The sequence below is a fragment of the Rhodnius prolixus genome, unplaced genomic scaffold, assembly GCF_049639745.1.
Source record: "Rhodnius prolixus isolate KJV_2025 unplaced genomic scaffold, Rpr scaffold_1, whole genome shotgun sequence".
NCBI classification, from domain to species: Eukaryota; Metazoa; Arthropoda; class Insecta; order Hemiptera; family Reduviidae; genus Rhodnius; species Rhodnius prolixus.
In genome coordinates, this window is record NW_027411581.1 from 13,014,833 (window position 1) to 13,039,526 (window position 24,694).

Below are 24,694 nucleotides of genomic sequence, written 5' to 3' on the forward strand. Positions count from 1 at the left end.
CAAAAACAAAAAAGAACTAGAAAGAACACAAGAATAAATGATCAAGGCTTTATGAGAACTGCTGTCATATCACAAAATGAATTCAAAATAGATTAAACTCTGTCCCAGTTTATGCAATTTTATAGAAAGGGGCCCTCTACATAATATTTCAACAAGATTTTTTTGTTGTTGTTGTTTAATGCACAGTTAAATTCTGATACTTTCTCTTAATGGCATTCAATACTTTATGTTGAAAGAATTACTTTATATATAAATTCTAATTATATTACTTAAATGCACTATTGTTGAAAAGAAGTGCATTGCTTTAACTAAAACCTGCCACTTTTTAATCAAAGTTAGGTTAATTCATACTAAATGGAAACTTCAGTTTTAACATTTATCACATTGTTCAGGCTGTCACTTTAACTTTGAGAATTATAGCGATGTTAGTATTTGTACATAAGAAGCCACTCCAACTCATGCAAATCTTAGTAACATTGAATTGAAGGCGAGAAAAGGAAATTAGGAACTTTTCCAAATATGGAAATTATTTTAAACATGTTCCTCACTGTAACGAGACATTTAGCCGAACAGACTTTTCTGCTTTAACCCGAAAAGAGCCACTATCAGCTGATTTCCTAACCGGGAATTATAATTGTATACATTTTCGCAGACTTTACACAAATAGCACAGGAGATACAGCAATACGAAATATGAAGGAAATGCAAAACTCCGAAATTTATCACCTTATATCCCCTTCAAAAATACTGCTAGAAAGTTCGGATTGTGCACAATTGTAGAGGTATTCAAGTACTATAATTGTACGTATTTTCGCAGAGATAAAGCCAATAAGACTGGAGATATAACAATTCGATACATGAAAGAAATGTAAAGCTCCCAAACTTTATCACCTTATATCTCCTTCAAAAATTGAGTCAGAAAGCTGTAATTTTGTCGAATAATGTGTGCTATAGTTGTCCATGTTTTCTAAATGTTTACAGTAACTATATGTGTCACTTTGTTGGGTAAATTTAATTTTCGATAAAAACGATTCACAGGTGAAAGTAGATCCAAAAACACTCATAACTTTTTGTGCCAGAATTAGAATTTTTTTTTTGTGACAAAGTGTGTAAACTTCTCGAAAAACTTCACTTTTGCCTTGCCATTGCATTTATTGATCGTTGCTACCCACATCTTTGCGGTTAGTGGAATAATTTAAATGCTGGAAATCTGCGCTTTCTCATCATTCAAATCTTTCTTGAACAGTTTTCATGACAATGGATATCATTGTAAGGGAAGGTTTATTAAATACATATTTATTGATGCTCATGAAAATTGTTTATTGTGAGGCATTTAGCTCAATATTTACTTTTTAAGATTAGTGGTGACCAAAAAATAATGGAAATCAAATATGTATACAATTAAATATAATTGATGTTCTAATAAATTTTCTTAATCCCAAGTGTTATTATTTTACATGTTTAGTAAAGTTATTGACTAATCAATCTTCTCAAAAAGTTTCACAGGAACAATAGATTTGTTGCGGTTGATCTTGTGAATGCTCATCTCCAACATCAGGACGAAGGGAGCCGCTGCCATACCGACAATCAGAATTAGAAACGCTAATGCTAGCGGACCTGTGCTGACTATCAGCGGATCCTGACGCCAATGGCATTCTGGCTTTTGTTCTCGCCAATACTGATGTTGGCGATCCAGCACTCCTCGCTCCTTCATCAGTGTAAATCTGGAACAGTGAAATTCCAATCATTTGGATGAAGGTATTTCTCCAAGAAGAGACGCAAAAAGCTTAAACTTTATATTTCGCTTTCAGTGCTTTGGTTATGGCCGGAACTTCCCGTTTTTCACCGGGCTCTGCATGTCGCTGTAATATATACTCTTAACATATATTGTGTCTACTCAAGGTCATTTCCTTTTTCTGCCTTGATAATCCAAGCAAGCCTGCTCTATTAGCGTGAAGTTAACGCTCCCTGCTATTGCAAAAACTCTCCAAAGAGATCTAACTTTGTAGCCAAGCCAATCTACTGTATAATTCTTAATTTCCACTAATTACTATAAAATCTAGTAGCCAATTCCAATCCCATCGTCATGTCATATCACATCCACTCAAACCAATAGCCTTCTACTTCCTTTAAAACAACGTTTACTATGCGACTCCCTAAACACCAATCAATTGCGGCTTGGAAACTCGTGAATAGCGAATTAATAAGCAGACTTACTTCCTACTGAAAATCTCCTTGTACGGACTGTCGTCCACGGCTAGAGCACCAACATGGTAGGGATTTGATACCTGCACTTCCGACAGTGTGCACACCTTGCAAATAAATTCAAATAATTCAGTGCTAAAATGTCTATTATTTAAGAGAACAACACAATATTTGGTATTAATTATTCACCTCTGCATCGCTCAGTTGGTTCAGCAACTCGGCGTACACTTCTTCATCTTTAGTGAACAATGCAAACTGTCCGTTCTTGATTCTGTGCACACTCTCCACGATGGAAGAGTAGACATGTTCAGAAGGCTCTCCGAGCATTAATTTCTTACGCACTTCCTTTGTTACTGTATCATTTTTTCTCTACAGTCATCAAGAGGCCTTATGTATGATTTGCATCAAGAAATCTTTCAAGAAAAATTTGATAATGCTTAAACACTAGTAACTTAATATTATTAATAATTATTGAATAACTCTTAATTCAGCAAAATCGAGGAAGACCAGCCCAGTTTCAATGAATGGAACCTACTGTATCTTGGTGAATTTTCATCCTAAGAACTAGGAAACTGGGTTCAAGCAGCTTGAAGCTTAAAGCTGGAGATGTAACCGACATTTTGGTTGCTGATATCAAGCTAGTTCGCGATAAATCCAAGATAACGTATTTGAACCAGATCAAACAAGAGTTTGTTAACAATATTGGCCAAACAATGTTGGGTCTGTTGTAGTATATCTATAGTACGTACGAGTATATCAGATCTTGCCTTTCTTTTTTTAAAACACTTAATTTTTTTTTTTTTGTCAAAAAAGAGTTATCACTTATTATCATTATGTCTTACATAAAATCTTTAAATGTTTGATCTGTATGGTTAATGTATGGTTTTAACATAAGAGATTTAAAGTAAGCTGAACTCTAGTTGTGAAGAGTCGCAACAAATCATAATTTTAACGTATTGATCAAGAATTTTGAAATTGTATATCATATGAACATTCCAATTTGTAACTAATAATCGTAACTTGATTGTCTTATAAAAAAAACTTCAATTCTATTCATTAATGGCCTTAATTAAAAACAAAAATATTTTCTCTAACAACGAAAATTAACAAAAAAAAATCAACTGACAAGCGCCTCTCGCAGTAGAGGTCTGTCCAACAATCCAAACTCTAGCTCGCTTTCTAAAAGCTGTTCAATATTGTTAATAGCATTAGGCGTCTGTAACAATAGTCCATTAAGTATTGCCGTATTGTAATATGTAACTGTAAAGAATGAGATTATCAATAAGCTGAGATAAATCAGTCTGGTGGAGGCTTTTTCGTCACTATCTGGTAAGCCTGTAAATAAGCAGACAATTAGTTTATCACATACTTCACTGTATAACAATATTATGAGTAAATCATGAACCTTGCTGAGTAAATGCAGCTATAACTATCAGCACACTTCCGCCGAGATTGTCGTTGTACATAGTATCTCCTTCATAACTTGCAACTAATCTGAACATGAGAACTGCTGCAATGGTTATAATAAGTAGGCAAGCCCAGACTGAGTAGTCTAATGGTCGAATTAAAGCTTTGTTCGTGCCAAACATTTTAGTCTGTAGAAATGTGAAGCATGACCTGTCGGACAATAACAGTAATATTACTTGAAAATAATAACTAATAATGCACTCAATATTAAAGAATCAACTTGCCTGAATGTATTTATAGAAGTGACATAATCAATTGCTTTAGTTGCTTGAACGTCATACTTATAAGGGGCTAAACCCATTTCTGTCTGCCTGTGTTGTAACTGTCCTATCATGCCGTTCCAGGTTCCATTGTTTAGTTGAACTCCCCACTTGTTATTTAAGGCGAATGAATATCTAGGATAAGAAAGGATTTTTGAAATACGAGATCCATTAAAACTTTAAACTAAGCCTTTCAATTCGTCAAATCAAAATCAAATCTCAAATCTTCCTAATCATTTGTTCTATAAAAAATAAGCAGGTAATAATAAAATCTGGTGACAAACGTTTAAGTAACTATTTCACTCGGATATCATAGTTATAGCTGATTTCCTGATACTCAAAATATTTTTTAGCACGGTAACGAAGAGGGTTAAAACCATAGAGAATTTTGAGAAGAACCATTTTTAGAGAGAAGCCCAGATTCACTAATTCCGTGAGAATACCTCCTAAATTGCACGAGAAACGCTTCAAGCAAATCTGCTCAGTACTTAAGTTATGTATTTATTGTACTGATTTATGGAATTTGAGTAGAAAACTCAAAGGAAAAAAACCGGACATTTCACTTCCGAAAAGCTTTTTTAATTAATTAATGTTAATAAAGTATTTTTTAATATTTAAAATTTTAGCAAAACATTAAATTCTCGTTTATATTATAAAAGTAAAGGAACATTAAACATAACATTAAAAAAAGACTCTAAATGACAATAAAACATCATTTTTAAAAAAAATGGTAACTACTTTTCTCACTAGAAGGCTGTAAGAGATAAGTAAATCTGTTTGAGGCATCAGGAGATCTGATGGACTGTTTGAGGGAAGTTTTCATCATTTCTGTTTATAGTGTTTCCATTTAAGTATCTAAGTCTTCTATCAAAGATCTTTCTCTTTCTCTATTGTGAAGTGAAATTTTAAGTCCACATGTTCTCTACTTTAGTTACCGGCTGAGCTGAATACGATGATTATTGTTAATTGAAAGTGGTACTTCTACTACATCGAAAGACTTACTGTCGATTCCCATGACTGTACTTTAATAAAACAATCAAGTTTGAGGTACCTTTTTATCTCTTTCTTTTGAGAAAGGTTACTTCCGCAGAGATAATTTTCTAGACAGAATTAAAGAACCTCAAATAAGAACATTTCTAATAGTTAAAACTCAGCTTCCTAAAATTTGACAAATATTTCAATACTTCGCTGAATAGTTGTAATAGAAAGTAAATATCCCAAGTAGGAAGTTCATCCAAACCAGTAGGCATCCACCACAATTGCCTTCTAACTAATTTCTGTTAATTATTTATTATTACTTACGTAAAGTTACACATGTCGGAAAGATGTAAGAAAACAGCCAGACCGTATCTGCAGATCCCATCAATACCATATTTATAAGACTTGTCCAATAAAGGCTCTAGTAAATTACTCTTATTGAACTTTATTTCTGACATCTATAAAATAAATTGGACAAAATGGGACAGTACTTTTTGTTAAGACAATATAGTTTAAACTTGTAGCATTCTTACGATTTAGACATTTTTCTGAGATCCGCTAAACCACAACATTAACAAAATAGATAAACATGAGGAGTGCTTAACGTTGTGTGGCTTTGTTAAGATGATCACCGTAATCTTGTAGATCAGCAGCTCTTATCCTGGGGTCTACGAACTTTCATTCATTTTATATTACTTTCTCTATTTTTTCAAGAAATACATTGTTCAGAAGCTCCAAGAAAAGCTTCTAGTAACAATGTCATATAATAATAATCTAGTTCCAATGACGAGTTGAACAACCCTTACACACTCTTTCTGATCGCACTGAACCTAAATATCTATTCATTTTCCAGTTAAATTAATTGTTTTAACCAGCCATGGTGTGGCTCTAGTTAAATGCTATATATTAAGTTAAATGGCATGTTGACTAGAAAATGAATCTACTTAATGCTTATGTAAATCGTAAAACTTAACATCAGACTGGCGGCTAACTCTATGCTTTCAAAATTGTCTCTAGCTAGTGGTACATCAAGATGAATCCATTTACTATCAGACCACTGTGTGAAGTTCGTTATTCTAAAGGGTTGCGACTCATGTATCCTATATATATCGGCCAAAATCACACCATGTTCCTCATATATGGCCATGGTGACATCACTATCAGCTAATACCCTCATAGGAGTCAATAAATCCACTGTATTCTTGTAATTATCACTCCATAATAACCAACGGTAAGAACTGTTGAACATCTTGGAACTCTGCAATGGCAATTATAGGTATTCTGAGAATATTTTACTGTTCAAATCAATAACTTTAGTAATTTAGCTACCTCACCTGATGTAGAAAGGCTACTCCATGGTTACATGTAAGATCTAGATATATTCCTTGCACTTGTGGTTGTTGGAAATTTACTTCTATATTCTTGTTTTTCAAGGAACGATCCAATGATTTTATGTTATAAACATTATTTCCTTCAAAAATTCTTTTAAAAATAGACTTAGCAGCTAAAAGAAAATAACAATTCTGTAACTTAACGATATAAGTTTTAGATTTTATGAAATAAACTTTTAGTCAATGCATCCAGTAACAGTTCTTTGTACAGTTCTGCAAATTATACAGACTGTTTAGAAATTAGCATTAATTTCAAAATTAATTTTAGACAATTTTACATTTTTATCTTCAAGATTTCCGATCCTACAATGACAACTTATAGAGCTTACATAAAGATCTCGGTTTCCATTGTACACAAAATAATAAAAACCTCTGACTTTAATAATCTCTCAAAGGTCGCTTACAGACTGTTTTTGACCATAACAGAACAATTTTTATCCTATCGGCGATACTAAATCAGATAAGAGTTTCAGAACTTTTGGTTTTCAGAGTTTCAGAACTTTTGGTTTTCAGAGTTTCAGAGCAGAGCAGAAGAAAATCTAGGAAGAATCAGAACTATGGAATGAATTAACTGCTCACTTTCCTAGTGAACAAATTCCTAATTCAAAGCGAAAAGAATATGAAATGAAAGTTTTCTTTTTAATTATTGTTTTAAATGGTTAAAATTGAAAATGAATTAATCACATCACCTATAAAGTCGAGAGAGATGTTCCTTTAAAAACTCAGACAAAGGGATTCCCTTTAACTTCTCTCCAAGTTGTAAGTTAAAAATTATAAAAAAAAAATTACCTTTGGGTGTGCAGAAATATAAGTGAACTCCACCAAAATCATTGAAATGATGGCTAATTATCTGCGATAGTTGTGCACTTGTGAACATTCCATTAGCATAAATATTTAGATAATATACAAAATAGATTATTGACAAGAACGACTTCGACATTATAAGTTGTTAAATAGTATGTAGTTCAGGAAATAGTACGAATTGTTGAAAGCAGATCGTCAACAAGTTAATGACGTAGGTGGAATTGATTTCGAATTGTTTATTTGCCATTAATATTTTACTGTACTAAATCACCACTTCCCCCTAACAGTGGAATCACATTATACAGTTAGTCTCCTTTTTGAATTATTCTACTTATATTATTTTCATGATGCTGAAAAGGAATAATTTATTACTAAATATTGTCTTTTTCTCCTTCTTTTCAATAACATTTATGTCAGAGAAGTGGTATTGTAGACTAAATATTTGTAAATATTTTTTTTTTTCTCAAAAGAAATTAAACACCAAAAATAGTTTATTTTTCGGCGATTTTCTATGTAAAAATGAATTTGCTAGCAGACGAGATTAGTAACTTACTTATTCTGAAAGAAATATTTACCATTTAATCACATATTATCCTTAAAATTAAATATATAGCTAAAAATTAAATAAGTATGAATTTGTTGAAGTATGTTTCCATCTTTAGCTAGAAATTAAAATTAATTTTAGATTAAAATGGAAATTTTTTTTGACTTTTGGTTGAAGTTTTTAATCTAATTTAATTGATGATTTTATTTAACAGAAAACACAACCATTTTTGCTGAATGTACTTACAACTTTTATATACTGAATATACTTTTCTAACAAGATTATAGGACTCTTTAAATGACTCTCTCTGTGGACCACAAGGATCTATAATTTTTCAGTATTTATTTTCTTTAATTTCATTATAAAGCATATTCTGCAGCCTTTTCACAACAAGCATGCTTTCATTAGTTCTATTTGAGGTGGGCAAGCGATAATTCTGGACAGTGTTCATCCCAGAAAAAAACCATGTTCTTGTTCCTTTCTAGATTTGTGAAGGTAAGCTATGTTGTTAAAAACGTGGTCCTTGATACCTTGGTACGTTGCATAAGGCTGCCACAAGTACTACACTAATGTCTGTTCTGTAAATTGTTTAAACATATCTCAATTATTCATTATTTTTAAGAAAACAATTTAGTTTACAATGTCCTCTTACAAATTGATTGATTGATTAAATGGCCTCTTACAGCCTTTCTGTATGACATACAGTTAAACTTTGTGATCTAAAATTAGGTACATAAGGTGAAAGCAGTTGCACCAATAAAAATTAAACATAGACTCATGAGAAAAGAAAATATGGGATACATTTAAAACTGTAACACTGAGTTTAATGAGGTTGCCGATGCATAAAAAACTTTGAAGAATGATTTCTTCGCAATAATTTCTTTTGTTTTCTAAATGTATGTACTTCTATGAAGACAAGCACTATGGCTACAATCGTTCCTAATGATAAAACAGCGTATGCCATGGACAATGGTTCTGCACCGATTACAAGAGCATCTTGCTTCCAGTCACATTCCGGCTTACGAGGATTCCAAAGTAATTTACCTCTGCTCATGATGCCGGTCTCTCTCATTAAAGTGAATCTACAATAAGGGCAGACAATTTAGACTGATGGCAAAAGTAATCATTAATGATTATTTTAAATTGCCTTACTTCCTGTTAAATATCTCCTTGAAAGGGCTGTTATTCTGCACGATTCCCCCAGTTGGAAGTGGGCGATACTTCTCTATTTCAGTCAAAGAACATATCTATAACAAAACATTTAATTTATATTTTTAAATTTCGTAAATTATGTAAATTAGTTATTAATTTAAATTATGACAATGTCTGACTGGATAAAATTATAACCAATTAAAGGAGGGCCAGTTAAATGAATTTGAGATTTTGGTAAGGTGCCCAACAATATTTAAGGTTCTTTGCATCTACTGGATCATTATACTAAATCCTGCCTGATAACGTTACTTTTAACTAGTGATAACTAATAAGTTCTTAATTTATTTCCTTCCACAGAGGAACAGTTCACTTTTTATAATGAATATAAAACAATTTTTTTGTCACAGTTTCTTCTTAATACCAAAATGCTTACTTCAGCAGCCGTAAACTTATAGTTTATTTCTTGATAAGATTCCCTAGTCAGTATGTACAATGCCAGACCACCTTTTTTCACCAAATCGACTCCTCCACTAACTGTTAAAATGCCCCCATTTGGTAACTTTGATTTCTCCATTTTCTTACGCAATTTTACTGTTAAAGTGTCATTGTGAGTCTTGAATAAAAAAAAAACACAAATTTTTTAATTATGGGTAAATGCCTAAATTTGGATTAAAACAGTGTAAAAGTACATTTTACTTCCAATTCAATTACCATGTCATAGAGTAAATATTTCGTATCAGAAGTGGCAATTTTCATATCGCTGGCCAATAGCTGATCCATGTTTTGTATCGCGTTGGGAGCTGGCAGTAGAAGTCCATTTAGAATTGCCGTGTTGTAGTAGACAGCCGCCAAAAATGATACTCCCAGCAAACTGAGGTAGATGATCCTTGTCGGTAGTTTATCCGTGCTGTCTGGAATACCTGGACAAACGTTTCAGCTACAATTTTTTGTGATAAATTATAACATAAATACATAAATTATAAAGAACGTTTTCTAATAAAGTCAAATTTACTAAGGGGTTATTGCATTTCCCAACAGGTATCGCTAGTGCTTAGATAAGATGTAAGGAACATAAATTAAAATTAATATAACTAAGTTTTTGAATCAAAATACTTATTTACACTAAACAAGTTAATAATTGATAATGAAAAAAGATAAAATAAACGTTATTGAACTTACATTTATTGATTGAACAATTTCATATGATACACACTAAATATTACATTTGTTTGTATCATGTCTTTCCCTATTTTTTAAATGTATTTAGTAAGATAGATTTCTTTCTTTTCTGTTTGTATTTTTATTTCTTTTCACTCTCTCATTATCAACCTCCGGAAGACGATTTTACCATGCCGTAGAATGTGTGGAAATTCATGATTTCTGTGACTATTATTTTATTTTGTAATAAAGCATTATTATTGTTATTATTATTATTATAAGCACTTCAAAGATGATGTTCTGCCATACTGGATTATAAGTCACATTTGAAAATAGAACTAAAAAATGTAAATCGTATTTTTACTTTTCTTATTAATTTATTCTCAATAAATCCAAATCATTGGCGAGTTAGATATAGTGATTACGAGCTTGGTCTCTAAATAGGAGGCGTCCAGCTCGCCAAACCGAAAATAACTAAAAAAATTATTATTTGGAACAAAACTAATTATGAAATAGTGAACGATAGTAGAATTCAGAGGCAGCATACCGGACTCGCGGAGGACCCAGGATCGATTCCAGCTCACTGCCCTTAGATTTTCTTTTACTATAAAGCTACAATATGGGGGACTTTGAGAAGGCTATGTGCATCAGTAGCCTGAAATATGGGATGGCCTAAACGATTTGTTGAACTAAAAAAAAAACCTACTTGTCGAACCCCTTATACTTCAATAAATTATACTGAATTTTTAAGTAAAAAACTTTTTGACTGAATAACCCTTACAAACGCGTGCACAAGAGAGAAGGGAATGCATCGTTTTTGTGTTTAGGATCTGGAAATCTCTAAAAAGAATTTTAAAATTAGACAAGATGCACTACATCCCATAAGCAGTACAGAAACGAAAGTAAATAGGTGCCTCATGTAAGAAAGCATTGTTCTCACAGGGCATTTGTGAAGTAAATTGGATTTTGAAAGTACCTTGTTGCGAAATTGCGGCCAACACTAAGAGGAAACTTCCGCTCCAGGAATCATTTTGTTGAGAGGTATCGTCATAATTGGCAACGATTCTAAATACCACAACGCCGGCCACTGCAGTCACTAGGAGACAGGCCCAGACTGTCACGTCTAATGGCAGAATTAAAGCTTTATATGAGCCAAATAATTTGGGCTGTAGAAAAGCGAAGCACACTCTGAAACAGAGAATACTTGTAGTAACAGTGCTGCTAACATCTTAATCTTCTAATTGACAAGGAAGGAAATAAGGTGGCTAAACCTTGGCAAGGTAAATGTAAAACCTTATCAGACCTAAAAGTGAAAAATATGGAAACGTTAAACTCAATGATTGTATTAAACAAAGAGAATTTCTGCTTGCACTCATTCAAATAAGTTTAGTTACCTCGTAATATCTATGATGCCAACAAAATCTATTACTTTGGTTCTGGCAACACTGAAGTGTGCAGCGCTTAAACCCATATCAGCTTCGTGTCTTTTCACCTGACCTACCATGCCAGACCAAGAGCCGTTTTTTAGTGGATATCCCCACACATCGGAAAATATAAATCTGTACCTACAGCGAGGACAAGTTTTAAAAGCACATACTTAAAAGACATTTACGCTTGTCAACATTTAAATGTAGAATAGAAGATTTTAACGCTTACGTATAGTTGTAATATTCCGCCATGTGCGTAAAGAGAGTGAGGCCGTACCTACGATTTGCATCAACCGTCGTCAGATAAGATGGATCATATAAAAGAGGGATTTCTTCAGATTTATTTATTACCGTGTCAACCATCTGGAAAAAAAATACATTTTTTTCTAAATTTACATTTATTTAAAATTAATCAAATTCTAGATCTGTGAAAGAACTAACCAACAAACTCGCTGTGAGTGTAACTCCCTGAAAATCCACTCTTGGTGGAGGGTCGGCAAGCTGGGTTACCGTTCCTTCTTCTGACCATCTTTGAATATCTGTAGATATAATCGGTAATGTTTTGAACATACGATAAACATCTTGAAGAATGATGTCAGAACCATTTGGAGATGCTAGGGTGACATCACTGTCTGTCATAAACCTTGTAGGTTGAAGAAGTTCTGCGGTTTCTGCGGGCTTTATTGTGTAGAGTAACCAACGAAATGAAGCGTTAAAAAAATCAGAATTCTGAAAATTTAGTTTTTAATTTTAAAAAAGAATACAATAAAAGAAATAATCTAAATTTCAAAATTAAATTGTGCATTCCATTTTTCTTTAAACGTAGCAAGTTTCTGCCATCTACAGCTCAGATACATACGAGTGGAGAAGTTACCCAGATATAACACTCCAAAACACTGAACTATTAGTCACTCTCTTCAGTAGAGAAGAGGATCTCTAGGCCACTTTCTTTTAAGCCGTAAAAGGAATTCGCATCATTTAAAGAGAACTGATTCTCTAATTACTTCAGTTATCCGATAGATCGCTAAGCTGATCATTACGCCAATGGAAATTTTTATTTTGAGTTATTTATTTATTTCTTGGTTAAAATTAAAGAGATTCAATTTTCGAAATGTTACCGCTCAAATCAACCACATCCTTAAGGCTTCAAAGCTGAAACTACTTCACTTCAATGAAAGGTATCACTCTACATTTATTTAATTTATTGTTTTATACTTGGTTGAAGTATTGATGACAATATAAAATTATTTTTTTAAGAAGCTAAAATAGAGTTGTAAATACATTAAGGCCTAAAACTTATAATATTGCTTGAACGAATACCTCTTTTAAGAAATACTGTCCTTCGCTGCAGGTCAAATCAAGAAATATTCCCATTATTTGAGGTGTCATAAATGTAATTTGAAGTCTTTTAGTCATGTTATCTTTACGTAAATGATTGACGTTGTAACTTCTTGCGGCATTTACAATATTTTTCAACATCATCAAAGCATCTGGAAATGCATTAATTTCTTTTATAGTTCTTTTAATTTTGAAAAATTAATTTTAGAATCATTTTTGCAAATTCTTAATTATAAAAAAGGTATTCTATTTGAAAATATATCCTTAATCAAAAATTTCTGATTCATAGGCAGAAGCAAATTCTTCAGAAGACTAATCCGATAACAGTTTTTGATCATGATGGATGATTTTTTACATGTTTTCAGTCAAGGTGGGATTGCACCTATCTTAGAAATATAACATTTCTTTAAGGTAATATAGGGTGATTAATTAATGCTTCTTCTAATTGAATTCTGGAGATTTTAGTATTGATTACCTTTAGCATAATTTAATATACTATTTTATTTAAATTACTAAAAGAAAATGTAGGGTAAGGATAGTGAATTATGATTAAAATAAATAAACTAGTATTCAGATAATGGACTCCTTCCAGATATTGCCTAGTTTTTCTTCAGATTAAAAAATAGACCTAAGAAAGAAAAGAACTTCGGAAAAATGTATACATATAATGGCGAAAGACCAGGGTATGTTGCAGAAGAGCTTGATAGTAATTTCAATCATGCTAATCTCTGTTGGGACTTATTTTAAACTTTTAAGATATTAAGTCAATCCAAATTTAATCTGAAACAGAGAGTACATGGTTTTAATATTTTGCTATATTGATCTGTTTTAGTAAGAAGCATTTTTAGTTTCGATATAGTTACTAATAGAATTAATTACGTATAAGTAAATCTCTTAACAATTTTCCCGTATGAAAATGTAGATTAGATGCTCTTAATAAACGTGGACTTTACTGCAATTAACTTTCTAGCAATATATCGTTGTATATTCATCTTGCAGGAGGCAAATGCTCGCAACCACATGAACTTTTATTAGGAAAACACTTCGTAGTTGGCAGTTAACATCTGTACATAAATGCAAGACCTTACCCATCTTTGCATAATTAGAAACATGCATCTAAAAAATAAATTTTTCGAAACGTTTTTTTCTCTTTTCATATGCACAAATAAATAATGTTTATTAGAAACTTCAAATAAAAATAAAAAAATTAATAAAAATCATCTTAACTCTTTTTTTTAAAAAACAATTTGGCCAGTGCAGCAAGTTCCAATTGAGTATTCGGACATAAAAATAAGCATTACCTATTTTTTGGCAAAAAAATAGATTGGTCCCTTCTCGTTCTCTAAAATGCATTTTTATAATTTTTACCATAGATGGTAATATATTTTCACTTTTTGCAAGGGGCATTAACTGGTTTAACAGAAGTGTTAAAAATACCAATTTCCACATTTAAAGAGAAGTTAAGTCTTAAACCAATTGAGAATAGAAACATAAATGATATTTTAATTCTATTAAAGAAAAGGTTTTAACTCAGATATCTGAGTCTGTCAGATAGTAATACATGAATGATTTATATTGACAAGTTATTTTTCCTTGATTTTATTTTAGTTCAACCTTATCAGAAAGGACAATTTTCATTTCCAGGTATTTCAATGTCCACATATCCTTGCTCTCTTAATAGACACCTGCCATTCAAGTCCCGCTCTTGTCCAACATTAGCTTACTACAATATTAATGTGGTTTCTGAACATTAGGAAGAAATGGCTATTTTGTATTTCTATCCATGTGACATAGATTTAACTATTTTCATCGATTAAGATGTCAAAACTGATTTGACTTTACTCCTACAGTGCCAATATTTAGAAGAAATTCTAATGCAAATGTAGTTTATTTATGTGATAAAAATCATATACAATTGATACATTTTTAGTCAATCATTGAAGCAAAATTTATTTAATATATATTTCAATCATTCATGTCTAACTGTTTGAGGTAATTGAAGTAGATTTTTTTTTTTATATAAATAATGTAAATGTGAATTGTAAGTAATTTACACTGAGTTTTTTCAAAATGTGACATCAAAAAGTGAGTTTTTTCAAAATGTGACATCAAAAAGTGAGTTTTTTCAAAATGTGACATCAAAAAGTGAGTTTTTTCAAAATGTGACATCAAAAAGTGAGTTTTTTCAAAATGTGACATCAAAAAGTGAGTTTTTTCAAAATTAATTTTTCATTCTTTCACTAAGTGAATTTCTTTAAATTCACTTAAATGATTGATTTTCTTAAATTTCGCAAACTTGGTATTTATCAGTAAGTTAATACTTTTATTTGTAACATTTTTACAGGAAATGCTCAGAGTTTCCTTTCGCTGGGGCTGTAGCTATAATATCAGTTGCTGTATTGCGGAATGGGTTAGTGGGTTGCAGACTCAGTCATAAATTTGAAAGGTGCAGGAGAAATGATATCAGGATTTTCAGACCCAGTATAAATTGACCAGAATGAACTCCGCAAAGGTGGGCTGCTTTAAACCCGGACTTAAACAACTGGGAGAAAAAGAGCTTTGGCGTTGTACTTGAAGGAGACTCTTTTCGAAATAATAAGTACAAGGTTGAAACAACAAAAAGGGGACGATCTAGATATCAGAATAAAGTTGGAAAGTTTGCGTTAGGACTCCTCCTCAGGATAGAAGAAAGATCTAGGCATAAAGCATATGAAGGGCATCCTGATAGTGGAAATTCCAATTGAAGATGGTTAGAAACTGTGGATAATCAAAGAGTGAATTTAAAACATCGAAGAAGGAGTCGCTGACCTAGGGTGAGAGATTCGGGATATTGCTGATCTCAGAATATGCTTACTCTGTCTGTACGAGAAGCATAGTAGAGTATGCTATTGTTCGGCAGCCGATTTCAAAACGGACCAACAGACTTGATGCGATCTAATTCTCATTCTCTGTAGAATATTAGCAACAGGTTTCCCGGACATGAACAAATTTTCTTTATAAGCTAGAATACTAATACGGATTTAAATTTAAATCTACTCAAAGGTGTCTGCCCACAGTTACCAGTTGTTTTTAAGTACCACATCGTAGACGAATTTCTTACGCCGTCTCGTTCATTGAGTGACTTATGCATTCACATGAAGGGAGATGTCATATCAAAAATAAGTTCTAATCGGAATCATTTCCAAGAATGTTGTTCTCGGAGTCTGTTTAGTTTAATATAAAATGCTTTATATTAAATTGAACATGTGATTGGGTATCCATCAATAACCCAGAGGATCATCAGGTTTGTACAAAATAAACTTATATCCACCTTTACAAATGCGATCCGTTTTCACCAAAATTGGAGCATTAAAAAGTATTTTCAAATGACTACTTTCTCGAAAACGTTGAAAATCAGACCATGGATTTTATGATATTTTTGTAACAAATTAATTGTAGAAGCATATCTCTTCAATTGACCAGTTAAACTTGGTACATCTGAACAGTACTTAAATTTTAAAGGTAAGTTCTACAATACAGATGGCGCCATTTATACTGGCAATTCTACTTTGATTTCTTCTAGTTCTCTTCAAAACTCACACCTACTCATTAGCTCTGCTTTTCATTCTATTTTCCCAGAAGTTTACCATTAAATAAGTCCAGTATACTTTAAGAAACATAACTTTATTTTGAAAGTGCAATTTATTCAGCAAATATATGTAAAAATGGTTTAAAAAGTGATGCCATAATTGTCAGCCTTAAGCAACGATAATCACACAAAAAATAACACAAATGTAAATACAGAATAAAAATTATTTAAATAGTTACAATGTAACAGTGAATTCATTCATAACGAAACTATGAAGTAAATGGTAACAGTAGCTCTTTATGATTGGTAAGTTATTGAGTTATCTGTTATTTCATTCAATGTCAATTTCTAAACTTTCTAGTAAAAGCAATTTTTTTACTCTTTAACATTTTATTCCTCTTTTTAAGTCGTTCGCGGATCAAAACTTCTGTCATACAAAAAATTATGGCTATGAAAGCTCCTAGTATTATGATTATAAAAGCAATGCTCAATGGTTTCATCCCAACTGACAAAGCATCCAACTCCCAGCTTGCATAAGGCTTGCGAGGCATCCAGTATATTCGTTCCCGATCAATTATGCCAACTTCCCTCATGAAGAACAATCTGTAAACATTAATTAATTATTAAACTGTGTTGTATAGGCAATTTTGACTTTTAGGAGATATCTGATATATCAGGTTTCTAAAAAATTGGAATCCTAGATTATAGTTGCCACTTAAAACCATGAAAATTGCAGTAAAAGAATCACTCTAGGCTTTCACAAAGAAAGCTTTTTTTCATTTAAGATAAATTTATAGGAAGTTTGAGTAGTTTTGCAAGCTTGTACTTGTCGAAACGGAAAACACGGTTTGTATTACATCAAATTTTATAGATTACAAAATTATCTGAATAATAAGTACTAACAGTGGCAAAATCCGAATACTTACTTTCTTTTAAAAATCTCTTTATACGGACTGTTCTCTACAACTAATGCACCATTTTTGCGCGGTCGAAACTTTTCAATTTCAGTCAAAGATGCAATCTAAAAAAAAAAAAAAAAAAAGACATAGAAATCAAAAACAATCTTTATAAATATTCTGATCCTTGTTCAATACTCGTTAGATCAAAGGAGGGTCTAACGTGAGGCTAATCATCTTTCCGGCTTAGCAGTTCTTTTGGACGTCAAAAAATACATTTGATTGCATAGCAGGAATAGAAAGTGGACGATATTAGAAAAGTCTGCAGCATGACTAGATAAGAATCATCACTATGGTACAAACTAGAAATCTACTAGACTGAAAGAACTTAGTACAAATGCAGTCAATAAAATACCGTAAAACTGATTCAGCTATCTTTTTGGTTAAACGTAATTGGGTAAAAGGAGACATTGCTTACGGAATATTTTAAACTGTAAGCACCTAAATTACCATTAAAATGATGTAACCATGTTCTACAAAGAGTAGCGAATTATCTCTAGCCACATTACTGATCTAGAAATGGGTTGGATACGTGAGAAACTACATAAAGTACACACGAGTGGTAGATAAGATCAGAATGTTCAGTCAACTGAGAGTGAGTAGCGACAAATCTTTCAGAATATACGTAGTATAGAAATAGGGAAACCCTCTCTGTTGACACCAGCTTGTTAAGTACAGTGCGGTACAGCACTTACCTTACCTTCCCTACTAATAAATATCGAAACCAGTTCGTTATATGCAAAATGTACACGGATAAACATGTTTATACATATCTCTTCGTAATAATTATCTCTTTAGATTGTGCCTGCTCAAATTAATGTTGATGGGTTTATATTTCAAAGGATTCTTTAATTATTTGGTTATTTTCATTTTGATTTAAGAACATTCTTTGTTGTATATATATTTATTTATTTTATTTGAAATATATTTATTAAATAGTCAGTTATTTATCACCTCATTATTATCAAAATTGAATAACATCTGAGGTGATTTCATTAAATTTAAACTTCATATTTCTAATTTCTTTTTTTTTTTTTACTGAGAACAGCATAATGTTAATTTTCTACTTGTTAATTTTATATTTAATTTTACAGGTACAAACAGCACTTTTTGTCACTACATTTGCATGTGTTGAGTCCTTATATAAATGCCAGGAACGTGATTCGTAAATAAATATCTTGAGCCTAGTTGCATTGTGATGTTGATCAGATACCTCATGTGCAACGGAAAAAAAAAAAGGGGAAAACATAGAATTAAACATAAATGATTAGTCGATAGAATGCTTCATGATACCCGTATAGCAAAGATTGCCCAATCGAGACCCTAATAGAAATAGGAGAACAAAACTGATACCTTCGGTACACTTGCAGTGTTTACGCATCTCCCTATAGGAATTTTAGAATTAACTCTACTGCTAGGGTATTTGGCCAAACAATTAATTTCCTTTGTTGGTAATTTGAGCTGACAATATTCCCTGTTTGCCATCTGAATTGCCATTACCGAAAGAAGCGGAGGAGAAGAAGTAATGTGAATGAAGATATGAGCTAGGCTTCTTAAGAGAAGAAAAAATTGAATCTGATAAAAAAATAGTAAATATCAAAATAAGATTCATGTGCAGAAACTAATGTGTGATTTAATCTCATAAAAGCACTTTTAAATTGATATATAGATTAAAAAAGGCAATGCTATTGGTTTTCGTTTCAAATACACTATTATATGCTGAAGTTTCTTACTTCTGCGTTAGTCAACACTTCAGGTACGCTATCATAAAATTGCCCAACAAAATTGTACAGCGCAAAGTGTCCTTTTTTAATTTCTTGTAATCCCTCCACTGTGCCATAATACTTTTTATGTGGAGGCTTGAGAGCTTGCAGCTTCTTATTCACTCCAGTTGTCCAACTATCATTCCAATTTTCCTTTGAACAATAAAAAATGGTATTTAGATACTAATGGATAACTCAGTTTTTAATACATTTTTTAAATATGTGTAACAATTATGTTATTGAATTTTATACTCTTTTTTAGAAAACAAAATTAGAAATAATGATTAATTATAGAAGTCCCTGCACAATTAAGTTATACCTATTAGGGAATCATCTTGGAAACAGACTATGATAAAACGAACAAGGGCGAAGGCGAATCTCTTGCTCCAGGCTCCTCTAAACTCTTCCACAAATACGAATCGTTTCAGAAGACACAGTTATCTGAGAAAAAAATACTTCTCCATTGATGTAATTAGATCAATTCAAGTTTTGCTGTTCAGCTTTTCATTGCTGAATGAGAACAGCAGAATGCTGGCAAGTCTCAAGAGAGCTCGTACCAGTTCCTTCAAATTTCTTTGTACCAAACCATTTTCTCCCAGCTTATCTCCGTGCATATTGGTAAGATTTCGGTAGGTTCATATTTATAGCTGTCCTTGGACCTCTTACAGCGTTGCCTAATGTTCATTAACGGTCAAATTTAGACTTCAATGTGACAAACTGCTTGTGCACCCTTCATGGGTATTCAACGCATTGATTTAGAGATAATTTTCGTTCCTCACTCCACTTTAATGAAAAGATTTTTCTTCCTTTGACCCATCTCTTCTTCTTCTTCAATGAAACTCTCAAATTGAAGCGAATAATTTTTTGAGAAAACAGGAAGAAAATGAGTATTACTTTTGCTCTTCCAGTTCTCTCATCTCTAATAATAACCTTTTTATGGATCATAATTCTTATATCCCAAATCAAACTACTGACTGAAGAATTATAACCAACTTTGTCAGAAGTACATTTCAGTTCACCTGCTGGAAGATCAGCAAATAAATTTGAGGCAAAACCATCTCATCCATGCATTTTACCCATTACACACTGTCCAATAATTGTCGCTGCAATAAACACAAGTAAGCATCATTTTCCACTTTAAAAATAATATTAAAAAAAAAAAGATAAAAAGTAAAAACAATAGGGAAATTCCCACCCGATTCCCGCAAAGAAAATAAATTTGTTGAAAGTAAAGGAGTGTTTATTGGAGTAATTAAGGAAGGAAAAGAAGAAGTAATTAACACAACAACAAAAATAACCAAGGGTTTGGTTATTACCTTTTGTAATCTAAAAATAAATTAATTAAACGATAAGTTTCATAGACAAAACGATAAACAACTTCAGCTAACCAATTCATAATGGAAGTAAGGCAAATCTTGAATACCAATTCTTATATCACTTTCAAGTAATTGGTCCATATTCTGAATTGCATTCGGCGCTGGTAAAAGAAGTCCATTTAATATTGAAATGCCGTAGTAGAGAAAAATGAAATATGTGAAAAACAAGAAAAAGAAATAAAATAATCTAGTAGGATTTTTATCTGGATTGTCTGGCATGCCTGAAAGGAAAAGAGATTTAAGTTGGAACTTTTATAAAACTAGAAAAAAAAACATAAACTACATTCTTATCTAATTTTTAGTAGTTTACCTTGCTGAGAAAGTGCAGCTAAGACTAAGAAAGTACTGCCACTCCAGTTATCATTAGAATATTCTGATTTATCGTGGACAGTCATTGCCCGCAGTATAATTGCTCCGAGAATTACAACAATAAAAATGCAAATCCACGTCTTATAGTTTATCGGTATTATTAACGCCTTGGATGTACCAAATAATTTAGGCTGTTTAAATGTAAAGGTGCACCTATGTAATTTTGAAACTAATTTAAATTATAATTCAAACATAATGAATAAATAAACTAAGTCAGACATTATAGTAGTTTCAAATGTTATTCTGAACTAATTAAGCTTTACTAAATATTGTAATTTCCAAACATTTAATAACATCACTGTTGAGCCCACAATAATTACCTAATATTGAAGTATCATACCTAAAAAAAAGTCTTCTGAAATTTTCGCCTTTTTATTGAATCCCAGATCGGTTTGGGACTTTCTTTCATGAAATGTGATTAATCAGTTAGGGATAGTGATTTTGATTTCATTCATATTTTCGTCTCGCTGTACACTCGTTGGTTAACAATATTAAATATTCAATGAAAAGAAGACTTACTTGAACAAATAGAGAGACATTAGAAAGTCAATTAAAGGTTCTCTTCCAAAGCTAAGTTGGGCTGGACCAAAGCCAACTTCCGATATTCCGCTTTGAAAATGTTTCATCATTCCGTCCCAGGAACCATCCTTCTTTGGATATCCCCATGATTTCGCCAAAGTGTAGCTGTAACTACAATAGTATCCTAATTGATTTAATTTTTTGTTACAGATAAATATACCATTCATTTAAATTTATTGACTGACGTAATGTTAAAGATGTCTGCAATAGTTAAAAATGTTGACAATCCAAATCTCTGTGCACCATCTATTCCAGTCATGTAAGCTTGATCGAGTAAAGGATCGATGGAGTTATTCAAATCGTAGTCCATGGAAGTTAGCTAAAAGAGATGGAAAACAATATATTTTATTCGCTAAATAAATTCATGAACTTCTAGTTCTTGGTATGGTAGCTTACAAGCAAAGTAGCTGGAATCACTGCTCGTTGGAAATTCTTCCTTTCTGGAGGGTCCTTCAGATGAATGTATGTTCCGTTGCTGTACCATAGTTCAACTTCCGTGACGGTGAATGGCAGCGATATGTGCATCCTAAACAAATCTAGCATTCTGATTGTGTCGCCGGCACCCGACAATGCTATGGTTACATTACTGTCTGTCCGCACCCTGGTCGGACGCAGAAGAGTCAGTAAATAATTGTAATTTGTGGTCCAAAATAACCAATTGTATGAAGCGTTGAACTTTGTAGAACTCTAAAAATATATAATTTTACTACTGTATAGAACGGAAAGTTATCTTCACTATTTTTGAAGTAAATGTATTCAGAGTATTCTTGTGCAAAAATTAATAATTACTTAACTAGAGAGATAAGTACAATATTCAAGGAGAAAGAAAATGTGTATACCTCATTTAAGAAACGTATTCCTTTTTCACAACTCAAATCTACAAAAATCCCAAGTACAGATGGTTGTATAAAATGTAGCGGAGTATCTCTTGTAGAGTTTGCTGTAGTTAACAACTTTGAAGACAAAAGCCTTGGTTCATTGTAAAATGCTTTCATTATTTTTATAGCATCTGCAACAATTCAAAACCCAACAATTAATGGCTTGCCAGACTTACATACATTTTTGAAATATATTATTTTTGTACTTAGTTGATTAACAATTTGCAATCTAAACTTCTTTACAGTACAGAATATAAGGTTTATTATCGGTTCCACTTGACTTAATCCAAAATCTAATGCAGATATTTCTTAAAGGTTCTGAAATCTGGACTATATTTTATAAAAATTGTTGTAGGTTAATGAGACAAGCAATCCTAACAGGTGGGTATCCGTTTTCAAATAAACGTGATTAATCTTGGCTGGCTAGGCACTCATTCACAAACCAAAGCAGGGATGGAGGTTTGCATCACTTCCTGCATAGTGAGTAATGATACCTTCGTGATCAAGGTAGAGAGATCCTTGGGTCAGTTTCAACGTTGATGATCCTCAAGAAATAGCCTGACTACTTCTTTCTCTGGATGAAGAGGAACTACACCCAAATTGTTAGGAATTAGTGTAAATGTTGACATCCGCATTATCTTTACCTCTCTTGTCGCAAACGTACAGCTGGAAACCTTGAATTTCTAAAAAATGTTTGCTGATGATATGCGATATACTTGATGGCAGGCCAATCCCAAATGAATCCAGCCAGTAAACAACGCTAATTATGGCAAAAAGAAAATCTTTAACCTTCATAACTAAGCGAAATGCTGTACTAGTTTTAATTTAAGAAGTTACTGTTGGCTACTTAAGAAAAAAAACTTGAAAATATAGAAGAATTTTTATAATGGAATTGAAATGTTTACTGTTTGCGTGTACATTAAATTATAAATGCTAATTAAATTTGGATGATCAAAAGAACTACAAGAATAAACAAAAAGAAGTAGAAAGGAAGACCGAATAAATGATGAAGCTTTATGAAAACAGCTGTTACATCAAAGCCAGTTCATATTTATGTACTGATACATTCCCCCAAGATATTTAATATTCAAGTTGAAAGAATTATGATTTTTTCATTTTTCAAAGTCTACATTACTAATTACTTCTACTTAAATGCATTTTTTTTTTTTGTTTTTTTTGTTTTTTTTTTGTGATTTAAGGCGCGTCAACATCTAAGGTTATTGGCGCCCGGAGCTTTTTTCAGTGCACTGCCGGCCTCCGGGCAGTGTTCTCTCGTTACAAACAACACTGTCCATCACCGGACAGTGAGCTGTAAGAAGCTCCTAGGAAGAAAAAATCTAAGGGTCAGCAGCTGGATTCGAACCCGGGACCTCCGCGTGGGAGTCCAGTATGCTAACCTCATAGCTAATCCCCTCCCTAAAAAAATGCATTATTATGAAATAAAATAAAATGCATTACTAAAACGAACCTAACTTATTGTTGCGGTTATTATTTACACCAGGGAAAATAATTTTTGTAAATTTTATTTTATTCATTGTCTCTAAATTTTGAAATTGAAGACGGTGTCAGGTCAGTATTTGTACACAGAAAGTGGCTCTGAATGGTTCTACGGCAAATCTCAGTGAATTTAAATGTATGACAGAAGAAAAGATTAGGAACTTTCACAAATTGGATATTGTGTGAGGATGTCCTTTACCGTCACTTGTCATTAATCCCTGCAGAACTAGGATTTTCTGCTGTATAACCGGAAAAATGAACTAGCAAGAATAGCAAATTAGCTAGATACACAGGTTATTTATTTTTTGTTTTGTTTTTTGGCTCATCGACTGCTGTGGTCTGAGACAAATAATTATTTATGTGTTCTGGGAAGGATGTAACGCTAAAAACAAATTTTGCTGAGGATACTGATGGATATTATAATTGTGAATATGTTTCAATTTCTTTCTTTTCCTTTGTTGTGACTTACACTTAAAAAATAAAAATTAAGGGCATTTTTCCATCCAAAAAGTGAAATCATTGTTACTTTCTCTTACTTTTCTAATAGAAGTCATGTAATCGTGCAGATTCCTTCAATTTTGTTTTTTTTTCACCAGAAATATTCTAATTGTGAACCTTGCAATGTTTCAATCTCAGGTCTGTGGGCTTAGCAAGCATGTACACCATGCTATCGCTGCTCTTGAAATTTAACATTTAATTGTGAATATTTGTTTACTTTTCTCATACACTTTGCTATCTCTGAAGCCCAACAAGACATCTCAACAGATTGCATTTAAAGAGTTTAAGGTATCTGCTTCAATACAAACTTCTTGAAAAACTTCACTTTTGCCTTGCCAATGCATTTATTGATCATTGCTACCCACATCTTTGCGGTTAGTGCAATAATTTAAATGGTGGAAATGTGCACTTTTTCATCATTCAGATCATTCTTAATAAGTTTCATGATATCAATGGATATCATGTCAAGTGAAAGGGGAGGTTTATT

The 24,694-nt window shown here is 32.2% G+C and overlaps 4 protein-coding genes across 4 annotated transcripts; all 4 read right to left on the reverse strand.

Annotated features, from left to right (window-relative positions):
- Nucleotides 1–1,097: 1,097 nt before the first annotated feature.
- On the reverse strand, nt 1,098–5,371 carry LOC141454714 (ionotropic receptor 75a-like). The gene is made up of 7 exons (XM_074129263.1): nt 5,234–5,371; nt 3,896–4,066; nt 3,610–3,821; nt 3,331–3,539; nt 2,394–2,573; nt 2,217–2,311; nt 1,098–1,723 (listed from the first exon to the last, which is right to left on the reverse strand). Exons 1-7 carry the CDS (start codon nt 5,365–5,367, stop codon nt 1,477–1,479), a joined length of 1,248 nt encoding a protein of 415 aa, XP_073985364.1. The 5' UTR covers nt 5,368–5,371; the 3' UTR covers nt 1,098–1,476.
- A 478-nt stretch (nt 5,372–5,849) lies between these two features.
- On the reverse strand, nt 5,850–7,842 carry LOC141454720 (uncharacterized). Its single transcript, XM_074129277.1, has 3 exons — nt 7,090–7,842; nt 6,244–6,413; nt 5,850–6,167 (listed from the first exon to the last, which is right to left on the reverse strand). The coding sequence occupies exons 1-3, from the start codon at nt 7,238–7,240 to the stop codon at nt 5,850–5,852; spliced, it is 639 nt and encodes a 212-aa protein (XP_073985378.1). The 5' UTR covers nt 7,241–7,842.
- A 119-nt stretch (nt 7,843–7,961) lies between these two features.
- LOC141454710 (ionotropic receptor 75a-like) lies at nt 7,962–14,420 on the reverse strand. The gene is made up of 10 exons (XM_074129252.1): nt 14,025–14,420; nt 12,706–12,875; nt 11,827–12,114; nt 11,615–11,748; nt 11,353–11,523; nt 10,935–11,146; nt 9,512–9,720; nt 9,234–9,413; nt 8,801–8,895; nt 7,962–8,730 (listed from the first exon to the last, which is right to left on the reverse strand). Exons 1-10 carry the CDS (start codon nt 14,170–14,172, stop codon nt 8,472–8,474), a joined length of 1,866 nt encoding a protein of 621 aa, XP_073985353.1. The 5' UTR covers nt 14,173–14,420; the 3' UTR covers nt 7,962–8,471.
- A 1,938-nt stretch (nt 14,421–16,358) lies between these two features.
- Nucleotides 16,359–23,624, reverse strand: LOC141454709 (ionotropic receptor 75a-like). Its single transcript, XM_074129236.1, has 10 exons — nt 22,857–23,624; nt 22,174–22,343; nt 21,731–22,021; nt 21,520–21,653; nt 21,275–21,445; nt 20,697–20,908; nt 20,399–20,607; nt 18,981–19,163; nt 17,218–17,312; nt 16,359–16,894 (listed from the first exon to the last, which is right to left on the reverse strand). Exons 1-10 carry the CDS (start codon nt 23,005–23,007, stop codon nt 16,633–16,635), a joined length of 1,878 nt encoding a protein of 625 aa, XP_073985337.1. The 5' UTR covers nt 23,008–23,624; the 3' UTR covers nt 16,359–16,632.
- Between the last annotated feature and the right edge of the window lie 1,070 nt (nt 23,625–24,694).

Bases quoted from the DNA above. Each gene is read 5' to 3' on its own strand.
- LOC141454714 (XM_074129263.1), bottom strand. From the start codon at position 5,367: ATGTCAGAAATAAAGTTCAATAAGAGTAATTTACTAGAGCCTTTATTG. The intron at 4,067-5,233 runs GTAAGTAATAAT...TTCTTATCCTAG, and splicing joins TCCGACATGTGTAACTTTAC to ATATTCATTCGCCTTAAATA. The intron at 3,540-3,609 runs GTTCATGATTTA...GCTTATTTACAG, and splicing joins AGCTGCATTTACTCAGCAAG to GCTTACCAGATAGTGACGAA.
- LOC141454710 (XM_074129252.1), bottom strand. From the start codon at position 14,172: ATGTGGAAATTGGTATTTTTAACACTTCTGTTAAACCAGTTAATGCCC. The intron at 12,876-14,024 runs GTAATGCTTATT...ATGCATTTCCAG, and splicing joins ATTTTTTTGCCAAAAAATAG to ATGCTTTGATGATGTTGAAA. The intron at 9,414-9,511 runs GTAATTGAATTG...TTTTTATTCAAG, and splicing joins AATATTTACTCTATGACATG to ACTCACAATGACACTTTAAC.
- LOC141454720 (XM_074129277.1), bottom strand. From the start codon at position 7,240: ATGTCGAAGTCGTTCTTGTCAATAATCTATTTTGTATATTATCTAAAT. The intron at 6,414-7,089 runs GTAATTTTTTTT...ATTTTCTTTTAG, and splicing joins ATATTTCTGCACACCCAAAG to CTGCTAAGTCTATTTTTAAA. The intron at 6,168-6,243 runs GTGAGGTAGCTA...TTGCCATTGCAG, and splicing joins GAGTAGCCTTTCTACATCAG to AGTTCCAAGATGTTCAACAG.
- LOC141454709 (XM_074129236.1), bottom strand. From the start codon at position 23,007: ATGAAGGTTAAAGATTTTCTTTTTGCCATAATTAGCGTTGTTTACTGG. The intron at 22,344-22,856 runs GTAAAGATAATG...GAATTGTTGCAG, and splicing joins GTACGTTTGCGACAAGAGAG to ATGCTATAAAAATAATGAAA. The intron at 21,654-21,730 runs GTAAGCTACCAT...CATCTCTTTTAG, and splicing joins TGATTCCAGCTACTTTGCTT to CTAACTTCCATGGACTACGA.